Raw genomic sequence first — 23,535 nt, 5'->3', positions numbered from 1 at the left:
AATAAATGACATCCTCAGCAGGGTCGTATTTCTTATTTTTATTTAAGGGCCGCGAACGAATGATCTAAAGTGGAAAATTGGACAGCTCGCTAGAACGCTACGACTTCTCGATTGTCGATTCGTATACATTGTCAAAATATCACCAACGCATAGTATATCAAGTTAATAAAGCTACTCGGCTTTTTGGGTAAGCAAGGTCAGGTAGCCCCAAATATTTGAAAAGAAAATATCCTGCTACCATGGGTGCCAGCATGCCACATACCCGCCATCTGCAAAAAGCTATTAGCGTGAACCAACAATGAGGTTTGACCAAGGCATCTTTGCAGCAGAGCATGAGTTCTTTTCTCTCACCCATCAGTCTAGTTGGTAAACACAGCTAGCACACAAGTGTCAAATAGCAGCACCATAATCGTGCAAATCCCATATAACTATAAAATTACAGCTGACTTAAAATCTCGTACCGCTAATGTTAAAAGGAAAAAGGCTCCATGAGTGTAAAGATGACCCTCCCTTGCCTCCAGAACAGTCAACCACCACTATAAAAAACCTCTAGTGAAACCAAAACCGCAGAAAAGAACTAAGGTTCATTCAAATGCAATCGTCATGGACCTCTGAAAATATCAGCAATTGGTGAGATCTTGTTCGTAAATCCAAACTGCAAATCAAAACTATAACAAGACATGGAATGTATGACAATCATATGAGAAAATGGATCAGCTCAAATGTGACAACTCAAGTGGTATAAAAGCTGATGCATGCATGAAGGTTCCAGTATGACAGCTGAATACTCCATCCCTTCCAAAAAGAAAGTCATTCTAGTTTGCCCTAAATCAAATCATCTAAAACCTGACTAAGTTTACATAAAAAGTATTCATATTTAGTTATTTACAATACAAGATAAGTATCATTAGAGTCATCATGAAATATATTTCATACTATGCTTATTTGGTGTATAGAGACGAGCATGACCAGATAAAAATTGGGTGGCATGCGGTAAAAATTTACTATTTTTGCCATATTAGTGTTGCACAAAAGATGGGACAAGAAATTTCATCATGTTGCTAAATTAAGCAATAAAAAACAGAAGGCTAATGCAAAACTTCATTGAATCACCTCTTTGGTGCACACTGAAGGACAGAAACATAGCAGTGCATCCAATACTCTGTAATACCAATGTTCATCCAGGGAAATGAGGGAGACGGCTGCAGATGCAGCGATGAAGGCACCCTGAAGAAAGAAACAAGGAGTTTAAAACAAATGCCATCAAAAGGGTAAAAATCAAACTGATAGATTACCTTTCACCGCTAAGGATCCCGTATGCCAATTGTTTGCAAAAGGAGTAACCAGTCCTGTTGAAAACTCTCTCGTAATTTGATCTGATTACTTGAACTGCATATATCATCCTTTATGTTAGGAAGATTACCAGCAAGTGGAACAGCAAAAGAGCAACTGCAGGCTAGTGCCTCTGCAAGACGCATTCTATTGACAAAAAGTAAGCACAGTATTGGTGATATGAACATAAAGCTAGGCTGCAAAATAGAACTATTCGAAAGTTTGGCAAGCTATTTACATTTGGGCTTCAGTTTGTTCTAAACTACACGTCTTAATATATATATATATATATATATATATATATATATATATATATATATATATATATATATATATATATATATATATATATATATATATAATTCAAATAAACAGAAACTAGGCATGTAGAACAACATGGACATGTTGCTGCTGACATTTATTGTAGAATTAGGTATCGAACAAAGAATGTATCCACCATTCAACTAAGAATGGTCTAAGCAAAAGTCAAGAGAAACATTTTACCAAGAGTGGCATAGCTGCAATGAAGTTCTGAAACTAATGATTCTGATAGTTTGTCGATTAGATCCTCCTTTCTCCTTTCATTGCAATATCTGATTGGATGGGCTGATAGGTCGCCATCTTCAGAAGTATGTCCACTTGATGGCACATGAAGGAAAAATAATCCAGCAGGAAATATGTGCCTCCTCATCATCCATAGAGTTAACTCAGCATAAGGAGTGAATTGGATTACAGCGATGACAATTTCCAGCACCACACACACCCAGATAACCGTTGTTGTCAAGATAGAGAAGAATACATAGAATACAGAAGTTGTAGGTATAAGAAGTAGGACTGGTGTAAACAGCAGGGAACCAACAACGTGCTGTTCAACTGTGTAGTCATAACTATCTAACCTCTGCCTAAGAGGATTCCATTTGCGCCCTCTGTTACGGCATAAGCAAGTGTTAACAAACTTACGAAGCAAATATGAAGAAAAAAAACTGACAATAAAAATGATAAGAAAGAAACAATATTAAAAAAATTAGCTAATGTTTATGCTGCAAACATTATGGTTTTACACACATTAAGTTATCTGGCTCCATTACTAGCTTCTATACATGAAGAGAAGTGAAAACTAATCACAGTCAAGCTTATCCTTCTTGACATAGTTGTAATCTGGCAAAGAAAATCTGCAATGTATCCAGTGCAGAGAGCTGCCGCTCTGTGCGGGATCTAGGGAAGGGTGTCAGTGACAAGCTTTACCCTTGCCTATGCAATGCGAGGAGACAGCGACTCGAACCCGGGACCTTCCGGTCAAAGGCGGTAAGACTCTACTGCTGGCACCAGGCCCGCCCTTCGGAAATTGGTTCCAGAGCATCAAAAGACAACCGCTTTCAGAAATACCATCAATCAACATTCTGTAAGATACCATGGCAAGAATGAGGCTTTCCAAATTTACCACTCCATTACTTTTGCTCCTAATGGTGTTAAATCAGGCAATGCTAGCCCTCGCCTACGGAAGCACATCTCCCTGCTGCTTTCTGTGCCTAGGAAAACAGCCAAGGCAAGGAGCAGGCAATACGCATAACCGCATCCTCTTCCTCCGGCTCATCCTCATGGTAGTACTCTCCGTGGGCTCGTGGCAGCCACATCACAATCAACGTAGTCTGGGTAACTGCAGCCGATACTCAGCAGACGTGCATGCTGGGCCAAGAGTGTGTGGAACTACTAGATCTCAGTGGCGCCAAGCACCGTCAAGTACCATCTTCTCGTAGACAAAGCGGAGGATTTGGCAGAACTCCATTTTGACATTAGCCATCTTGCGCTGCCGGCAGGCCATGGCCTCCTGGCAGCGCTGGACATTGAGGGGCTCATCAAACTCAGCCCACTGTGCCGATGCCACAGACTGCCACCGCCTCCGTCTCCAGCGGCACCGCACCCTACTCCTCCAGCCACACTGTGGAGTCCTCCCCCTCCTCATGATTCCCTGTGATTCACTTCTCCGTGCATCATTTGAACCCCATTTACATTGATACCCTCACAGACAGGGGCGGATCCAAAGAGGGGGCTGGGGGGCTCCAGCCCCCCTAATGGCTTGATTTCAAGCCTAATCACTGTAGCAAAAGCTTGATTTCACCATTAAATCTTCATACAAATCAACATCTCCATTGTTTTAGCCCCCCTTATCCCGCATCGTGCATCCGCCACTGCTGACAGACCACGCTGGAATTGAGGATGACACTACTGCCGTCACGTATTAGTGCCGCTACGGTGCTACCGACCTCTCCTTCGAGCCACCAGCCCAGAGCCTCCCCCTGCAAATCATCAGCACGGCGAGCCATGTCGGTCGCTGGCTGCCGTAGGGGTCGACATCACCGCCAGTGAGTGCAGCCATGGTCAATCTGTTTTACCAACCCGTTCTCAATGCTCAAGTTTCAGTGCAACGACCAAAGGGCAAAATCTTTCCCTTATCCATCAGCTCAAAATGGAGCAGAGAACAGCCTGCAGTCTTGTGCGAGGTAACAGAGTGCTAGAATTTGAAACGGACTCATTATGTCCCTTGTATTTTACAGAACACCAATATCTGATGGCAATATCCAAAGTGATGATCTTTTGATGCTATGGAACCAATTTTCCCATTCCTATTGCTAAATTCACGGAAGTTGTCTCATTAGTTTGGGAAAGTGATCTAGCCAGGGGTTTTACTTTTATATTATGGATGATTAGGATTTTAGCCAAGGCTGTGCCTTCACTTTTCCATGTACACATAACTTGGCAGTTCCCTCAACCCGAACCTTTTTGTTTCCCAAACTAGCTCAGCTCTGTCATGTTAAGGATTTAAGACCTACAAATTTAGGTATATTCAAACCCCTCATGTTTCTGTATCAATAAAATAATACAGTCAGACAGGCGCCAAAATTCAAATAGACAAGGATGCATTCTGTACTATTTATTTAGTATAACCAAACATATTTGTCGAAGTCAAACTACAGAGAAAAAGGTGATATAAGAGCTAATGTTTAGCGATTGATCAACTCGTCAGTCGTTCAGTAATAAACATATGTTGCACTTACCCTCTTATTCGACAAGTACCACATGAGTGCACCAAGAGTATGTTACCTGAAAAGACGCCACAATGATGCTACTGTCTGAATCTGTCTTGAATATAACGATGAGATTAACCAGTGAAGCATGGTAACATGCAACGTAGCAAGCTGGATAATGTCAATAAAGAAAGAAACTGGAGTTGTCAGACCTAAAATAGTTCCAGAGACTGCAATGCCTTGAATTATATGCCTCAGGTAGCCTCCCACGAAGAACCAAAGGGTAGAGTAAATTTGAACTGCATTAAGAGAAATCATGCCTAAGAGCTCTGCTAACTCTGTATTCAGCTTAAAACCAGCTGGAACACCCATCAGCCACACACAACCAGATCTCAAGATTGCTTCTGTCATGTGGTGGACGAAAGCAATAGTCCAAATACAAATAGTCTCTGTATTTAACAAGAATGCTGCTCCAAGGACAGAACCCATCAGGAGATCCACAATGATACTTGACCACAAAGCATGCTTCCGTATTGCAGCTTTGTGTGCATATTCGACATTCACAGTGGAGCTGAGCCGATAATAATTAAGTGAAGCTTAGTATTTTCAATAATCTGCACTTGAGTATATGATAACTACTATGTACTGAATGTAAATGCACTTGAATATTCATAATACAAAGATTACATGAAACAACAAAATGGAAGTGAACCAGTAAACTCTCTTTTGCATATTAAAATAACCATGTAAGATTAGTAATAACAGAATCACTATGTTATTGCCTTGGTATATGTTAACTTATAAGGATAGCACAAACTTTTATGCCAATATGACACAACAGATTAAAACGGCGACTAAAGTTACAGTACAGATTAAGAAGCTATGAATCCACTATCAATTTACCTTAGGGAAGCATCTTGGAGGACAATTGGCCAGTAGAGAATTTGACAGCTGCGAAGATGAGTGTTATTCCATGAATGTCTGAAAACCTTATTTAGCATCAAGTACTGGGGCATATGGCTTAAACATTTCCGGAACATTAGAATCATGATGTAGAGAATAGTTGATGCTGAAGCCAAAAATATCCCCACGCAGTGCCATGTTACTTGAACTAAGACATCATATCTGAATAAGCAAGTAACAAGGTAAGAGCAGATAAAAGGAGCAGAGTGGAGAAGGTTAACAATAGTGCTTACACAGATGCAAAGATGAAATAAGCCCCAGAGCTTGTGGTAGAACATTCCTGAGTGTCTGGCAGTCTAGCTGCATTTGAACAATTAAGCGCCAAAACAATTGAATCCTTCAAACAAACATGAACTGACTTAATAGACCATCTAACAAAAAAAAAAGGAATAAATAACAAGCAAAACCACTCATGCACATACCAAATCAAGAAATGCTGGTTGCTTTTGTAAATCATTTATCCAATTTGGCTTTTGAATGAAACATTCAACTTACGAGGTGCATCCAAACCCAGTGAAAAATGGTTTCTGCCGAAGGTCGGAACCTCATATAGTATGACCTAGAATAAATTGAATAAAATATCTCATCAATTTGTCAGAGCAAAAGGAAGAATAACTAAAGAGGCGTAAAAACATGACAGTTCAAAAAATTGTTAATACTAGGATATTATAAACAGAGCCTTGACTTACATACGTGGCAACGATTGTTTGCAATCTGTTGGCCATCAAGATACAAATGGTGAAGAACTGGAACTTGATTCAGGTTGCTCTTAAAGTTCTTTCCAAACTTCCAACACAAGTGCACCCAACTGCCCTCTTTGACTGCAGACTTTCTGCAAGCATCCAGAAAACCATCCAACACACAACAATCGCATCCCCATGTTCTATGATCGTAACTTGGACCCTGATCCCCATTCCCAACTGATCCAATCATGGCATTGTTTCTTCTTGTGCCAAAATGTTCTTTCTGAACAAAGTTTGCATCCAAGGGCAGCTGCTCTAATTTATTAAAGCAGTATTCTTCTAACTCTTTAGGGGGTGTCGGCCACAATCCCCAAGAATGGTAAATGCAGCAGATTCTTGCAGGCTTACTGACATCCTTTTATTTGAGGAAAGGACGATGGTCTAACATGAGAGACAACATTGAGAGAAGCTGTGAAAAATATAATCAAAAGTTAGCATTCCATCATGATGACTCGATCATCAAGGCACTATCTTTTCCGCTATTTCGGTCATCTCCACGATCCATCGTTGTTCCTATTATAGTATACGTGGACGCAACGCAAAGACGCAATTAATCAACGGTAACCACAATTCTTATATATATGATTACGCTTCGCAAACTAACGAGCTAGCTCTAATGACTAACATACTAAGCCATGTATCCACGTGGTAAAGTGAGGCTCGTTCCTGGAAAATGTTTTCGTTCTACAAACCCCAACTAATTTTTGACATTTGATTGATTAAATATATATTTTCGTACTAGGGCTCATTTAGTTACCTTAACAAACTAATTCCTATGAAGCTACAAAAATTACAGTGAGCACCTAATAATGTTAGGAATCTACTATAAAAATTTCATAGCCAACACTATCACCAATTTATCACAACAATTCCTACAAGTTTATATTTTGATAATATTAAGTATCTTAAATTAATTATATAGCTCCTAAGAATATTATAAAACTATGTGAACAAAACATACTAGCAGATAGATCATAATTTTAGGAACCTAACAAAATTGGTTTCAAAATTTTTGGACATCTACATAAATTTATATTGAATTTACAAATCTACTCTAGAGACTAAATTGGAAATGGCTAGAAAACGAAAAGGGCTGGCGGCAACTAATCTAGCCTAGCAACCCCACCGCGGCCCACGCAGGCGTGGGCGCGCACCAGCAGGCTGGCCCAGCAGGCCCGCTTCACGAGTGCACCTGCGCTTATTGCAAAAGAGCCCCTACGTTCTTAGCGAATCAATCAGTACAGCGAAGCACTATTACCCTAGACTCACACTTTGCACCAAACACCCCACGAAGTGTTGTCTTTGCAACAGGGCAGTCCACGACGACCCTACGCACGCTGGCGCGGCTCCTGCCAGCACTGCGCCTCTACTCCGGCCAAATAAGCGAGGCACCGGTCAAAGTAACAGGCCGACGAGCATCGAGGAGCACAAATGGAACCCTGGGCGATGATTAGCAGTTAAACCAGTAGCCCTAATGCTCTGCTCATGCAGGTGGACCGACTACCACGGCGATGCGCCTGTTCTGACGAGCCTAGGGGCTAACGATGCGATAGCGATTGCAAGGGAGTAGAAGTGGCTTACCACGAGGATAGCCGTGCAACTGGTTGAGGCTGGGAAAGCCTGAGGAACCCTGGCCACATGCAAGCTGGTGAGGCGGCGGTGCTCCAGAAAGAACACCAGCGCATCACCATGCTCCCAACGGTTATCTTAGCCAACAACGCGAGCACCGGATAGAGGGAGTCAAGATGAGCTTGGGGACATGAGCAATTGAGTCCTCGGGCCTTACTCCCATTACTACTGACTCAGTGGCATACCCTGCCGGCGGTGAGTATCATGCCAAATCGCCGGTCACCAGTGCATGAACGATCGTGAGGGGAACCGAATGCGTAGCCATCTCCCTAAGCTACTTGCTTGCACAAGAAAACGAACTAGAAAGCCTTGAGGTGGGCGAATTGGAAGGGCGGAGAACGGTGTGCTGGCATGCGGCCATGGAGACAGGGCACATGAGCCAGCCAGGCTAGTTAAGATGAGCGGCTCCGGCTGAGGGTGGCGGTGCATATGCGTGCGCCCAGATGACGGGACGTGGGACTTGACGCGACTCGCGTGAATTGGAGCGGCCAAACCGAGCGGGAGCCACTGGCGTCGACTAGCGGGCAAGTAGGGCAGAGACACATCCCCTCATCACTGCGACCGGGGTCATCAACCACGTTGCAACGGTAGATGGACATGCTCAGGGTTACGATGAGGTAGGTGAAACGAGAGGCGGAGGAAGCACCACGATGACCACGCAACGGTAGCCGTGGCCTTAGCTCGGCCCTTCGCGTGGCACAACGGCTGACCTCCCAAGCATGACGCACACGCGACGGAGCAGGGCAGGCCATGTGTGGTGGTGGTGTGCGCGCAGCAGTGCAGCACGGTGATGCATGAGAGCACAGTGGCGGCAGCGCAGCGTGACGACAGGGCGAGCAAGGTAGACCACGAGCGCCAAGGCATGCGGTGACCGCGCACACCAGGCCAAATGGCCAGAATCGTGCGTTGCGCGAATGTTAAAGCGCGCTCAAATTCTAATCCAGCTCGGTTAAGACTAGACCATCTCAACAAGGCTCAAGAAGGTATATACGGCTACTAGTAGTAGCAACAACTCAGACAAAGATGAACTAGAGAGGAAGATAGAGACGTGCCAACTTGGGACTGCCAACCAGTGCACAAGGTCAAGAACTAGCTGTCCAACAGCTCGTTCTAGCTATTTAATGGCATTTAACTAGTGATCAAAACAAGCACTAACCAAACCACCCCCTATATCATCACAAAACACTCATTAAGATGCAAACCACTGAGAAAAACATGCCACTAGTGTTTAATTAGATTTTTTAGAATTTAATTGTCAAAATGACATTAACGTCACCATTCTGGACTTAGGAAATTCTAGGGTTAGGTTATAACTGACAGCCATTAGCACTTTTGTCTTAACTTTTAAATGATCTAAACCCTAATAACTTTAACCAACAATTATTTCATGCAGAAGCACATACTGCATACTAACCCATAGGAGCAAAATATTAAAGCACTATCTAAGTATGTTTCATAAAATAATTTACTGAAGATAACATTCTAAACATTAGTCATTAGGTTGCCAACTTAACCGTGAAGAGTGGATTAAATTTCAATTTGATTTCCCTCCCCCATCAAATGAGACACTCAAGTTGGTTACCATCCCCTACGAGTTTAAAATTTTAAAACCTGAGAACTTGTCTTTGTTAACTTATTTTAGACCTTGGTCTAGGTTCTAAATGAGCTCGTGACACCAGAGGTGTTACAGCATCTACCTCGGTCACCTCCTCCTTCAGCAAGCCATAGTCGACTAGCTGCTTGCCGACGAAGATCGGCAGGACGCCGCCCATCCTTCCCTACATCCCCAACCGTGATGCTGGTTGTAGTTGTAGTCGCTCACGAGGACCTCTAAATAGACTTGGCAAGTAGTCGCGTGTTAGATGTCACCGAGAAATCCCTTGCTATGTTTTCTGTTGCCCAGTACGAACCCGATGCTTGGACTTTGTATACACAGTGTGGACGAGGCGTCGAAGTTGAGTCCGGACTCTATGTAAATGGTCCGGAGTCTGGACACTGTATACAAGTCTGGCACCAGCCCGCTCTTGGCTAAATATGGCAATGGGGCCCCGATCCCTGATTCCTCGTGGGGAATTCACCTATTAGGGGACGGGGATGGTAGCAGTTTTATCCCATGGGGATTGAAACAGTAGAAGATTGATCCCTGACGGGGGCGGGTGATGAGTACAGGCCCGATCTTCCAAGAGGTAGCTGGTAAGTTCGATTTGTGGAGATCTCGACGTTGGCGATCCGGCTTCAAATCAGACGCGATTCGAACCCTGCAACTGTTACACCACTGCTCCGTTGGTTATCAACCAAGCACAACTTGATTGACCTCGCCAAGAAGGCTTTTCCTGCAAGCGAATCGAAGAGCACAAGCAAGAAGGTAAAACACGCAATCTGATATTGCAAATATGAATGACGCGAATATCAATAGAGGGTTCAAGAACTCGGTTCCAAAGAACTAATCGACACAGTGGAGGAGATCAAGAACGGGGGCCCTGGATCACTGTAAAAGGATTTGTCACCACAGTTACAATGAACGATTCAGTTTCTCGATGGAAAACTAAACTCTAAACAAAACCCAATTGTGTAGCAGCGGCGGCGGCTGTGTTTATAGTCTAAGACTCGACCTAGGGTTGGGGACGGCCAGGGGTTGGGCGCCCACAACTTGGGCTTAAGGCCCGACACGATACATGGCCAAGTTGGCCCAAATAGGTGACGCAGCACCTTGCCGTGGTCACACAGAATGATCCACGGACCTTCTGGAGCTGGGACCAGATCCAAAACGACGGCGTCGTCGTCCCCTTTCCAACGCATCCAAGAACGGCCCGTTTTAATGTCGTATGAGAAAGTTATGACCGAAACAGTGACGACGTGTCTGCTGAATCCGAGGGCGACGTGGCAGCTGAGTTGGGAACGAATTGCAACTTGGGGAAGACCATGGCGTCGGTGTGTCCAGCGTGGCGATGTCCTCATCATCCTCCCCTTCTCGAATTGGAGTCGTCCTCGACTCCATCTTGGCGATGTCCTCATCATCCCCTCCTTCTAGAATTGGAGTCGTCCTCGACTCCATCCCATCATCAGCGAACTCCTGCAAAAGGTTAGTGACAGCAGGCAATGCACCAGACATAAAATGTTGACAAAACATAGTATAACATGGTGCATCAGGATTATCACATAACTCAGCAGTAGCAGAAGTTGTAGCAAGAAAAGCACCTCCTTTTAACTTAATCCCATTATTTTTAGCAATGTCTGTTGGAGGTTTATTTTTAATCTCATTAGCATGTTTAATAATATCCGTAGGAGACAAAGGCAGCAATGTAATTTTCTTGTCCTTATGTATGATAGTGTATGTATTAGTTCTTCCATGGTGTAAAGCATCATTATCAAATTCCCATGGTCGACCTAACAAAATGGAACAAGCTTGCATAAGGACAACATCAAAATCAGCAGTATCATGATAAGAGCCTGTGAAAAAGCTAATGCGTGCTGATTTAGTTACCTTAGTCTTACCACTATTATTGAACCATTGAAGTTTATATGGATACGAATATTGTCGTGTGGTCAAGCCAAGCTTGTCAACCAAATCTAAACTCACCAAGTTGTTGCAACTCCCGCCATCAATGATAGTGAGAACACGACAACCCTGCACAATGAGATACATGTGGAACAAATTGTGGCGTTGGATCTTCATCTCTTCTTCATGTCCCACACGTGTACTCAACACACGCTGCACAAGAAGGCTAGGGTAGTCCGCGACAGCAGCCACGGAGTCAATGGTGATGGCCTCCTTGTCTTGATCGCCCTCGGTGGGATCTGCATCAATGTTAGCAGCAAGGGCTAAATCATCTTCAACATCACTAGCACTTACATATCCATCCTCGGTAGCAATGAAAGCGCGACGACTGGGGCACTCCTTCATGACATGTCCCATGCCTTTGCATCGGTGGCAAATGATTTTAGAACTGGACGAGGAGGAGCTAGTAGAAGCACCCGGAGTGGCACCTTTCTTCAGCTGTGGAAACTGCACATTAGACAATTTACTTACCTCGGAAGAAAATGGAGGTGTAGATGGCTGTGGTGCAACAGGAAGCTTGGGCGTCGCCGGCTCGGAACGCTGCTGAAAATTCCTCCCATTGTTAGACCTGAAAGGCTGGTGTTGTTTGCGTCCCTGTACTTCTCGTTCTGCCTTAATAGCAAGATGATACAATTGGGAAAAATTGCGCCATTCTTTGTAATCAAGTATGTTCTGTATATCATGGTTTAAACCACCAAAAAATCTAGCACTAGCATCATTATCATCTTCATTTATACCACAACGTGCTAAACCAATAAGCAATTCTTGATAGTATGCTTCTACTCCTTTATCACCTTGTTTTAAAGTTTGTAGTTTCAAACGTAAATCACGTTGGTAATAAGGAGGAACAAAACGAGATTTCATACGTTGCTTTAAAACATTCCAAGTTTGAGGCACAGCAGCAGCATTATTGGCATTGCAAAGATCACTCCACCAGAACAAAGCAAAATTAGTAAACTCACTAGTAGCAAGTCTAACTCTATGCTCAGCAGGAACATTATGAGAATCAAATTTTTGTTGAACAGCAAGCTCCCAATCTAAATATGCCTCTGGATCAACATTACCAGTAAAAGGAGGTAGACTAAATTTAATTTTAGCAAAAGGATCATTATTACCATGATTATTACCTTCCATACCGCGACGATTGAAGTTGAGGCGGCGACGGCCACCACCGTCAGCATACGCATCTTCATCACCAAAAGCATCCGCATCTTCATCATCAGCACGATAAGGTGGAGGGCGTTGCTCAAGCTGTTCAATGCAGGTGACCAGATTGTTCATGTTGCGCGTCAGCTCGGTCATAAGATTGCGTTGTTCAGTCATGAACGTTGTAAGCTCACCCTTGGACATGCACTCATTGAAGTCCATCGGAGTTCCTGCCATGGTTAGAAGATAGAAAAAGACAACACCAAAGTATTATCCCTATCAACTAAAAGGAAACAAGTGGTGGTGGTGGTGATGGTGGTGAAAGTGGAATGCAAAATCACAAGCGGCTTACCACCATCTTGCCTGTATTCTTACCAACGCCAAACAGGAGCAAAACCAAAGTGGCGAAGCAATCTATTGTGGAGCGTGGGTAACAGTTGCAAGATGAACCTGTGCTGATAGAAGAATATGTGGAGCTATGGGTAGGCACACAATATGACAGCAAGGATTAGCAATTAACGAATGCAGATTAATGATTGTTCAATCTGGATCCAAAGTACAAATCATAGGTGCTGGCTAAGACGTGACGAGACGTAGCGCAACAAGGTGAAAACAAAGGACGATCGAAAGAACTCACAGAACAAGCAGCCTGGATTTCTCCTTTTTTTCCCAAAAGGCACTAATAGGAAACGAACTTTTTTACTTTTTTTCACTATTTTTTATATACTTTTCTCTGAACAAGGATCACAAAAGATGCAACCACAAAAATTGGCACCTACAACTGAGGTGGGATGTGGTCTACAGAAATTCAGCACGTTCTCTGAAAAGCGTGCAAAAACTTTGACAATTTTTTTTCTATATTTTCCCGATTTTTTTTGGCAATTCTGATGAAACCAAATAGGGCAAAGCCAAGTTTGGGTCGGCTCCAAATGGTGTCAAGAAGCTGCTGAAAAAATTTCAGATTTTTCGGATAAACGAGCGAAAAGTTATGCCTGTTTTACCGAAGGTATCTCAAGGTATGTTTTCCGGGAGGCACAACACGGCGGCGGCAGTTAGGGCAAAGCATCCCGAAACTCTAACACCGATCACAGGATCGTCACTGTGACTAACAGCAGTAGGTATTCGCCTGATGATGTAAGGAGGGCTGCGATGCAGGCAAAATAAGAGCGGCTGGCAACCTGTCTAGGGTTTGCGCGGCGGCGAGAAGTTACACAAGGCGGCTAGCGGGGCAAGTCGAGTAATGTGGTGGCTTCGACTTGTTGTTTGGGAACGGTGGATGGGATAGCGGCGGAAAACAAAATTCACAGCAACGGGCGATTGAACTACGACCACGAACACAATCCTAAACCAGCAACAAGACTCGACCACGGACACAAACTCAACAACACGAATCTAAAACGAAATTGCAAAGGCACAAAGGGCGATAGGACAGCGGAAATTGAAATATTTTTGGGCTTTTTGTAGACTCTTGGTAATGAACAAATATGAATCTAAGGCAAACGAGATTATACCTCGCGGTAAACCTGAAATATCTGATACCAATTGATGAGTACAGGCCCGATCTTCCGAGAGGTAGCCGGTAAGTTCGATTTGTGGAGATCTCGACGTTGGCGATCCGGCTTCAAATCAGACGCGATTCGAACCCTACAACCGTTACACCACTGCTCCGTTGGTTATCAACCAAGCACAACTTGATTGACCTCGCCAAGAAGGCTTTTCCTGCAAGCGAATCGAAGAGCACAAGCAAGAAGGTAAAACACGCAATCTGATATTGCAAATATGAATGATGCAAATATCAATAGAGGGTTCAAGAACTCGGTTCCAAAGGACTAATCGACACAGTGGAGGAGATCAAGAACGGGGGCCCTGGATCACTGTAAAAGGATTTGTCACCACAGTTACAATGAACGATTCAGTTTCTCGATGGAAAACTAAACTCTAAACAAAACCCAATTGTGTAGCAGCGGCGGCGGCTGTGTTTATAGTCTAAGACTCGACCTAGGGTTGGGGACGGCCAGGGGTTGGGCGCCCACAACTTGGGCTTAAGGCCCGACACGATACATGGCCAAGTTGGCCCAAATAGGTGACGCAGCACCTTGCCGTGGTCACACAGAATGATCCACGGACCTTCTGGAGCTAGGACCAGATCCAAAACGATGGCGTCGTCGTCCCCTTTCCAACGCATCCAAGAACGGCCCGTTTCGATGTCGTATGAGAAAGTTATGACCGAAACAGTGACGACGTGTCTGCTGAATCCGAGGGCGACGTGGCAGCTGAGTTGGGAACGAATTGCAACTTGGGGAAGACCATGGCGTCGGTGTGTCCAGCATGGCGATGTCCTCATCAGCGGGGATGGTTGCATGTTCCCCATCCCCGATCCTCGTATCCCCGGTTGTTTCACGCGTATATGCCCTCACCAACTCAAAGACATGAATGGGCCCATGAAGGCCCATCCATCCAACATAGTATATATTTGCATCGCTAACCCTAAATCTACCCCAACCACCACAATGTCCAGGTTCCCAAACTCCTAGCCCCACCGTTCGTGTGCGGCACCGCACCGGAAGCATCCGTGTTCGTGTGCGGCACTAAGGCCCCTCACCGGCAGCATCTGCATCCGCTTGCAGCTCCCAAGGACGGAAAGCGAAGTACGCGCGTGGCTCCCCACTGACCCCACGGCAACAACGGCGTCCGTGCATGCCTCCGCATGCAGCACTGGTGTCCGCGTGTGGCTCCCCGGTCCCCACAGCAGCAACGACATCCGTGTGTGCCTCCCTAGGCCGGCTGTGTGTGGCGGAACCGCCTAAAATAACATGCTTTCGGAGGCGCTCGTCTTCCACTAGACACTAAGCACCCTGAAAGTTAGCTACATCGAACAGTTTCATCGAGCCCACCCTAATGGAGAACTCGAAACAATCCACATTTTACATCTAGAATCCAGTAATAAGTACGAGTTTACAATACTTAGTCCGTTTCATACAATAAGAGTTCTTAGAAATTATTTATTACAATACCAAAGTTCAGAGTGTGATAATTAAACATCGAAATGAAAATAAGCATCTAGCGGAAACAATACAAGGATCCGTCTATGCCCACCAGAAGAATCCTTCACACAAGAGCAACTCCTCAAGCTGCACCTGCAACAGGGGTAAAATAAACTCTGAGTACACAATGTACTCGCAAGACTTACCCGACTAGTCGGGAATACTTTTCTAACTCCAAGGAGTATAATAGGCAATATGGGTTTGTTGTTTTCTTTTTATTTGCGAAAAGTATTACTAATAGTTCATCCTTATAGTCAAGTTTTATTAGCAGTCATGATTACTTCATTAGCTAACCATTCTAGGTAAGCACTTGTTCTACTTTCAAGCAAAGGTTGAGCCATCAGAACCATTTCACCATCTTTCATCTTTCAGTCGTACTACGGTGCTAGACCATAGCCAAGTCCACGAAAACGGTGATTAGCGAACCAATATATCCTAGCTGGGTACCTCGAAACACGCGCCCCGTTTATACCCTAGGCACGAACAAGACCAACCCATTCCACTCCTATCACAGGGTCTAGGTCCCCGTCCAAACTTGGACTCTAAGCCCCCACACTTGAGACCTGATCTTAGTATGGTGCTTAGACCTCCACCTTTCCCCACCTCCAATTAGTCGGTCTGGAAAGAGCCAGAACCCACAACAAGAGTGTAATGAGCCTTCCCGCTCCTATAAGCAAGTATGTGCTTAGGATAATAAGTCTATGACCTGACTACCATCCACAGCAACAGACGGTCCTTAATCGACATGGGTAGGCAAAACAATATAACCAAGCTAAGCCCCGTTGGCCACGGGACACAACCTATTACACCCACCAATATCCATACTATATCCTTGCCCTGTCTCTATTTTTCCTTTCATCATTTTATCATGAGAGTAATTATAATAATCACCTATTATGAGTAACGGTAGGTTACTCATGCTATCGAAAACCTAAGCATAGCAGCTACTCGAACCTGTACTAGTAGGACTCATAGGACATATATATTTATGCATGTGGTTTTCATAAAATTCTTGTAACGTAAATGCACATCACATATATATATTAAGTGATTATAAAAAATAAGGGTTATGCACCAGGAATTGCCTTGGGCAGGCGTGGTGTCAGCAGAGTCAGTCAGTGGCGGCTCTAGGACCTCCTACTACACAGAATCTCCTCCTCATACTACTCGACGATCTCCTCAAACTTGTGATCGTCGTTGGTCACGATCTACGCCAACTCTTTCTCTACATGCATACGATGATGATGCAACACTTAGTATTTATACAACAGCAACTCTTAAAATAAGAATACACATACTAAGCTACTAAGCTAGCTCTAATGACTAAGATACTAAGCTAACTATCATTTTCATCAAGCAAGGTGTTGGATTCAACTAACAAACACCTAGCTTTACAAATAAAGGATATATCTTTATTTTTACTAATGATTTAATGTATATTAAAACAAAGAGCATTTAACTACCCTAATACTTAATCTATTCTAAAGCTACAAAAATTATAGTGAGTACATAATAATACAATGAAGCTACTATAAAAAATTCAGGACTAAAGCTATCACCAATTTACTACAAAATTTTCGTACAATATTTAACCTAATAATATTGAGCACTCTCAAATGATTTAATATCTTCTGGTATCAACATGTATATATATGAACTAAAAACACTAACAGATAGAGCATAATTTTAGGAACCTAACAAAATTTATTTCATAATTTTTGGACACCTATACGGTTTTATATTAATCGCCAAAGTTTAGCTCAGAAATTAAATTAGAAAACTATTTCTAATTCCTTATGAAAAAGAAAAACGAATTCTTCCACATGGCCCACGCAACGTAGCGTGCGCGGCGGGCCACGGTGCGGCCCATGTGAGGCCGGCCTACAAGACGAGACAACCTATGGCGGGGGATCTTGCGCGCCCTGGTGATTTTGCAAAAGGGACCCCGATCTTCTCCCGAATTATGACTAAGTACTAACACTATTTCCCTCTCTCTCAAACCTTCTCACTTAACCCCCTGACTTTCCTAGAATTCCCCTACGTGCACCCCCGGTAACTCAGTGCACGGTGGCGCGGTGAGCGGCGGCACTGGGCGCCTACGCCAGCCGCCTGGGACCTGCGCGGGTCCACCTAATGGGTCGATCACCATCTCCGATCTTGGTGGCTATGCTAAGCGGCAGTGAGGGGTGGCGGGACGCGCTAGAGCGAGCTGCAGCAACGCGCGACCGTCTGCGATGGAGGCACAGCTACCCGGCGATCTAGAGCACCTAAGAACCTAACTGGCTAGCGAGGGAGTATTAGTAGACTACCGTGGACCTAGCTGAGGTGTTGGTTGGGGTGGGGGATGGCGGAGGAGGGCTAGCCACGTGCGGTCGAGCCGTGCGATGGCGTACCGTGATGGCAAGGTTGCATCAGCGATAACGGGCAGGCGGTAGCGGTTCCGCTGACGTGCACAAGGTGAAGAGGGAGCCAAGGCGAAGCTAGTGGTGCAAGTGAATTGGCTTGAGAGGGATGGTAGGAGGGCTGCCCACATCCACGGCCAGACGTGGCCTTATCGGCACGACGGCGGGAGAAACTCCAAATTGGAGCTTGGCCTTGCACAGTTCAAGACTGGGTAGGGTTGGGCAGCGAGAGGACGTGATGTGGAAACCATGGATGCACTGAATTGAATGGAGGTGATCATTCATAGGGTGATTTGATGGCGCGGCTCGACGGCGGCAGCAGAGGGAGAAAGAGAGAGACGGAGCGAGGTAGGTGGGCTTGGCTCGTCCTCACCTTAGTGGGACACGATCGAAGTGATCGTGGAGGCCCACGCACAGGCGCTAGCAGACAGGCACGCATGTTCACGACTGGCGTGGCCTGTGCGCCGTAGTGCCATCAATGACAAGGCGACGACGAGCCCAACCACGTGCACGCGGTAGAGGCGGCATCGCACTGGGCTGGCAGCGGCGCAGAGATGCAGAGGAAGGCACGGACATGACGGAGAGGCGATGACACCGACAGTGGCTGCGACACGGCATAGGGTGAGTCACAGTGTGGCAGCGCGGCGGGGCCGGCGGCAGCACCGCCTGGCTGTGCAAGTAGCAACAACGGCTCCGCGCACCAGGAGCCAGTGGCGGCTAGGCCACAGCCAGGCCAGAGCAGCCGTGGCTGGCCACGCGTGGCAGCGCGCGTGCGTGCGGGACAGTCAGCGTGGCGACGCCGAACGCCCGAGCTTGGTGACCATGCCCACACAGCCAACCAGCCCGAAACCGTGTCGTGCATGGATTTTAAAGCGCCTATAAAACTAAACGGTTGCTTCTGGACCTTAGCCATCTTCACCATACTCAAAGATGGCATATGAGACTACCAAATCAAGCTATAACACCACACCACCCCTTAACCCAATCTCTCAAAATAATTTGCTAAATATAGCAATGTCTAGCTGTTGACAAACTTAGAAAATTTTCTAAGTTTTGAGCTGAACTTAATTTCAATTTGCAATTCCTAGGCTAGTAGAAATATTAGCTAGTAATATCATTTTTCGACAGCAATTATTTCACTGTCATCTACAAAGTTTGTACTTCAAACTTATATCACACACATGTTCTATAGTATTTTTGCTTAATAAAAATTAGTTTTCAACCCTACTTGATATACATGAGCTATTGAATCAACTTTCATTTAGCATTTTTATTGATCATTTTAAGTTATAAGAAATTTATCTACACATTCTATCACATACAGTAACACATAAACATGATGCTCATGACATGTTTTAGTAAATGATTTAGGGTGTAATACCGAGGGTGTTACATTGTGGCCTTCGTGTGTGGCTCACTGGCTCCCCACGCTGTCGGTGCCGACGTCCGCGCATGGCTCCTATAGAGCTCTCAAGGAATGACGCGGGGACGGGGACATTGTCGGGGACAAATTCCCCAGGGACAGGGAGGAGACGTCACCCGTGACCATTCACGGGTACAGAGACGGGTAATTTCCTCCCCATGGGGACGGGGAAGCAACCCTCGATGGGGAATTCCCCGTTGCCATCTTTACTCTTGGCTCTACCGTTTCATGTTCTTGGCTCTACTGCACCCCAGCCAAAAAGGCTTGGTCAATGCTCGGTTGAAGATGCTGAACTTTGTTGACCACTCCCGCTAACAAATATAAGCAAAAAGTCCATTTTGCCTCCCGTAACTATCAACAAAAAATCAGTTTTTCTGCTTCAACTACAAAATCAGACACAACTCCTTCCTCATCTCCCAAACCAGAAATGTGACCCATGGTTGTTTCCTGCGGTTGTTTTGGTCTTTTTCTTTTATATTTATTTGGTTGAATCTTTAAAGAATCAAAGTAAATCACGAAAAATCATAAAATAGAAAAGCTAATTTTTTTTTGACTTCATGTGAGTAGATCTATACAGTAAACATACGATATGATATGCTTCAGTATAAAGTTTTTGTTATAGCTTTATTTTTATGTTTTTTGTAATTATTTCGTAGTTGCAGTTTTCGGTGGTCCAATTGTGATAAATTTTTATGATGGACTAATCATTGTATGCTTGAGCTATAGTGAACATTTCATGATCATTAGATCATGTCTGACTGAGTTATAGATTTGTTTAGGTTTATGCTTATTAAATGGTTTTTAAATAGTTAAAAGTGTGTAAAAATAGAGAATGTGCATTTTTTCTGTAATGTTCTCTGTAACAACACGGTTATGTTAAGTGTTCATAAGATATAACAGCAGTAACAGTACATAGAAAACACACAATTTTCTATTTCTATACAATTTTAGCTATTTAAGAACTATTTAACAAGCATAAACGATCTACATAAATCTATAACTCAGTCATACATGATCCAATAAGTATGAATGTTTACTGCAGCTTAAGCCCATGCAATGATTATCTTGCCATGAAAATTTCACCAAAATTGGATCATAGAAATTGTAGTTATAAATTAATTATAGAAAACCATAAATCTAAAACTATAGCAAAAACTTTATACTAAAGCATATTATATCATATGTTCACTGTATAGACTCACTCATCTAACAAAATTGGATTTTCTATTATATATTTTTTCTAATTTACTATGATTTTTTAAAGATTTAGCTGAAATAAATATAAAGAAATAGAAAAAGACCCGCTGAGGGAAACAACATGTGTCCGGTTGTGGAAGATGAAGGAGTTGCCTCCGATTTTGTAGTTGAGGGAAAAAAAAGATGAAATTTGCTATTGTTGAGAGAGGTAAAATGAACTTTTTCTCATATAAATAGCTTTATATATAAACCAAAAAAATAAGAAGATACATATCCCCAAGAATACAATAATATACTACTACTAATACTAATAGTACGATGGTAGTACATGCTAGCAAGCAGTGGCCAACAAGCCTAGTCACTGGCATTGGGCCCTACGCAGGCCTTAGCCTCTGGGCTCCACAGCCACTGAACCAGGAACTTCCTTCCCTTCCTTCCGTTCACATTCCAGCTCCTCCCCTGCGCGTCCACCGCTACCTTCCCGGCGTACCCGCCGCCACCTCCCGTCCCGTACACCCCCTCGCACAGGTCGGCGATCTCGGTGGGCGCCGTGGGGTCCTCCCCGGCGTACCACGCGTTTACGAGCGGGTTCGTGGCGAGCTCGGCCAGCTCGTGCGCGATGACGCTGACCATGCCGTCGACGCCCGCGTCGCCGTTGGGCGGCCTCAGCGCCGCCATGCCGCTCCGGGACATGTAGGAAGGCAGCGCGAACGGGTACGCGCAGACGTCGGCGCAGCGGCCGCCGCTGTGGCCGACCCACGCGTAGGGCAGCGTGTGGCCCACGATCGACGGGAAGGTGAAGTAGTGGAAGCCGCAGACGGCGCGGCAGAAGTCCTGGACGCCGACGCCGGGCGCCGTGAGCACGAGGTAGGCGCCGCCGCGGGCGTCGGCGGGGAGGCGGCCCGCGGCGACCGCGGAGGCGAGCACGCGCTGGATGTCGAGGCGGGAGAGCGAGCGGCCCAGCGAGGTCGACTCGTCGGCGGCCTCCCCGGCCAGCGCGACGCGGCGGGTGACGTTGGCGAGGGTCTGGTCGGCGTAGAGCGCGGCGGTGGCCCACCAGTCGGCGACGGAGGGCCGCGGCGGGGACGGGTCGGAGAGGGAGAGGAGGAAGTCGCGGATGGGGGCCTGGTGCGCGGGGTCCCAGCGCCCGTACCAGAGCACGTAGAGGCGGAGCGGCGCGGCGGAGAGGACGGGGCCCATGTGGTAGCGGAGGTCCACCAGGTCGGAGCTGCCCTCGTACTTCTTCGACGCGCCCACGAGCGGGTCGCCGCCGCGCCCGTGAGGGTACGGCGTGGCCGCCATCGCCGAGGCGAGAAGGCCTGGGAGCAAGAGGACGACGATGGCGGCGGCGAGCGCCATTTCGAACTGTTTGAGCGCGCGTGTTTACTGCGTGGTCGTGTTTGTGTGACAATGATGATTGTGAACGCTCATTCCGACCGTGAGTGGAGTGAGAGCAAGGAGAGGTGGAGTATTAAAGGAGGGCTCGGAGTGGTGGGCGGCAGGATGACAGTGGCAGGAAGGGTTGGCTGGCAACTGGCACCGATGGGATGGGAGCTGGGAGCTGGATCCAGCTACATGCATGCAATGCAACGCTGCGGTTGCTGAGCCTTGCTTAGTTCCACCCCAACTTCAAAAAAGTTGCTACAGTACCTGTCACATAGAATATTTGCGGTCTGTGCATGGAGCATTAAATGTAGACGAAAATAAAAACTAATTGCATAGTTTGGTGGGAAATTGCGAGACGAACGTTTTGAGCCTAATTAGTCTATGTTTGAACACTATTTGCTAAATAAAAACGAATGTGCTACAGTAGCCCGAAATCCAAATTCCTCCCGCTGAACAAGGGCTGAGTGAGGCTGGCGCATGGACGATGGAGAGTGAAGGCTGTGTGGCGTAGTAGGTGGCGGAGGCATGAGCACGACTGCTGCACAAGGGGCCAGGGATTTGCAAAACCCAGGGCCAAAATTCGAAAAGTTTAAACATTTTTCGGCTGGTTCGCTGGGTCCTGGACTCCTGGGTGTGTTGGGTACGCGGTGCTAGCTCGACCGGATGTCCCGTCCCAATTCCCGAACGTCGATGGCCGGCCGCCGGAAGTTTCACGGGGCAACTGAAGGAATGCGCCTTGTTTTGTGAACCGGGTCCAGCTGGACTGCGCACTGTACTACTGGTACCACAGGGTTTCGCCACTGTCTGGAAAGCGACGAAGAAGAGGGCGTGCCCCCGAGTCTGATCCACAGAGGTGTGGGACAGCGCCCGACAGGGCACCACCGTACGCACGGACCATGGTGGTTGGCTGTGTTCATTGCTCAGTACGATGGAGCTGCGCTGCACTGCGCAATGCGGTACATGATACTGTACATGCATACTCCTGTTGCTACGTGCTCGATCTCATATGAATGACGGGCACAGCACGCGGTTCTTCACCCATTTGTTTTTTCCGGTCTTGCAGACACGCTCCAGGAACAGGCGCGTGTACCCAGGAGCAGCAGCTAACGTGACGGAGTGCAATGTACCCATGTACCGAGCCACCAAGCCTTACCTGGTCCCGCGGCGCTAAACTCGGAATCGACGGAGCATCATCATATCGTGCCAATCACAAATACCCACGAAGAAAACGATTTCACCTTCTATTTCACTACCCACTGGGTGTTCTTTTCACCTTTCCCTCACGGATACTTCCTCCCTATTTTTACATGTCACATTAACTATATTCTAAATTAAATATTACTATTGTTTGACTAATCGTTTAAAAAAAAAAATCCTTGACCAACTCACGTCGTCCACCATGCTGGTGGGCACTTGGCGTAGGCAACAAGTGTATGGACTTTGAAATTTAAGTAAAGTTCAACTTAAATCATCACAAAAACAGTTAAAATAAAAACCTCTAATTTCCAAAAACCCTCCTTTAGCAGTAACTAACTTTTGAGGGTTCGGTTACAGTTAGTTTTAGTGCACCATGACTGGGATAGGGATACAGCAATTTTATGGTAACGTGATTTACGGTGTTCTGCCGTATGTATGAGCTTTTGCTTAAAGTGTTTTTTTTTTCCAGTTTTTATTGTCACAAAAGG

The 23,535-nt window shown here is 45.6% G+C and overlaps 2 protein-coding genes across 6 annotated transcripts; both read right to left on the bottom strand.

Moving 5' to 3' along the window:
• Positions 1-291: 291 nt before the first annotated feature.
• On the bottom strand, positions 292-6,191 carry LOC136493329 (uncharacterized). Of its 5 annotated transcripts, none has more exons than XM_066489403.1 (9): positions 6,015-6,191; positions 5,817-5,880; positions 5,555-5,658; positions 5,262-5,483; positions 4,435-4,929; positions 1,837-2,258; positions 1,296-1,389; positions 1,114-1,227; positions 292-611 (listed from the first exon to the last, which is right to left on the bottom strand). In XM_066489403.1, the coding sequence occupies exons 1-9, from the start codon at positions 6,044-6,046 to the stop codon at positions 602-604; spliced, it is 1,557 nt and encodes a 518-aa protein (XP_066345500.1). In that variant the 5' UTR covers positions 6,047-6,191; the 3' UTR covers positions 292-601. The 5 variants fall into 5 exon arrangements, with proteins under 5 accessions (XP_066345500.1, XP_066345513.1, XP_066345526.1 ...); XM_066489416.1 differs by having other exon boundaries at positions 293-611; positions 6,011-6,145; XM_066489429.1 differs by lacking the exon at positions 6,015-6,191 and having other exon boundaries at positions 295-611; positions 5,744-5,835.
• Positions 6,192-20,675: 14,484 nt separating this feature from the next.
• Positions 20,676-21,902, bottom strand: LOC136493319 (protein EXORDIUM-like 5). Its single transcript, XM_066489393.1, has one exon. The coding sequence runs from the start codon at positions 21,821-21,823 to the stop codon at positions 20,819-20,821; it is 1,005 nt and encodes a 334-aa protein (XP_066345490.1). The 5' UTR covers positions 21,824-21,902; the 3' UTR covers positions 20,676-20,818.
• Between the last annotated feature and the right edge of the window lie 1,633 nt (positions 21,903-23,535).

The sequence above is a fragment of the Miscanthus floridulus genome, chromosome 1 (genome assembly GCF_019320115.1).
Source record: "Miscanthus floridulus cultivar M001 chromosome 1, ASM1932011v1, whole genome shotgun sequence".
NCBI classification, from domain to species: Eukaryota; Viridiplantae; Streptophyta; class Magnoliopsida; order Poales; family Poaceae; genus Miscanthus; species Miscanthus floridulus.
Note: the sequence above shows the minus strand (reverse complement) of the source record. Positions and strands in the feature narration are given on the sequence as shown.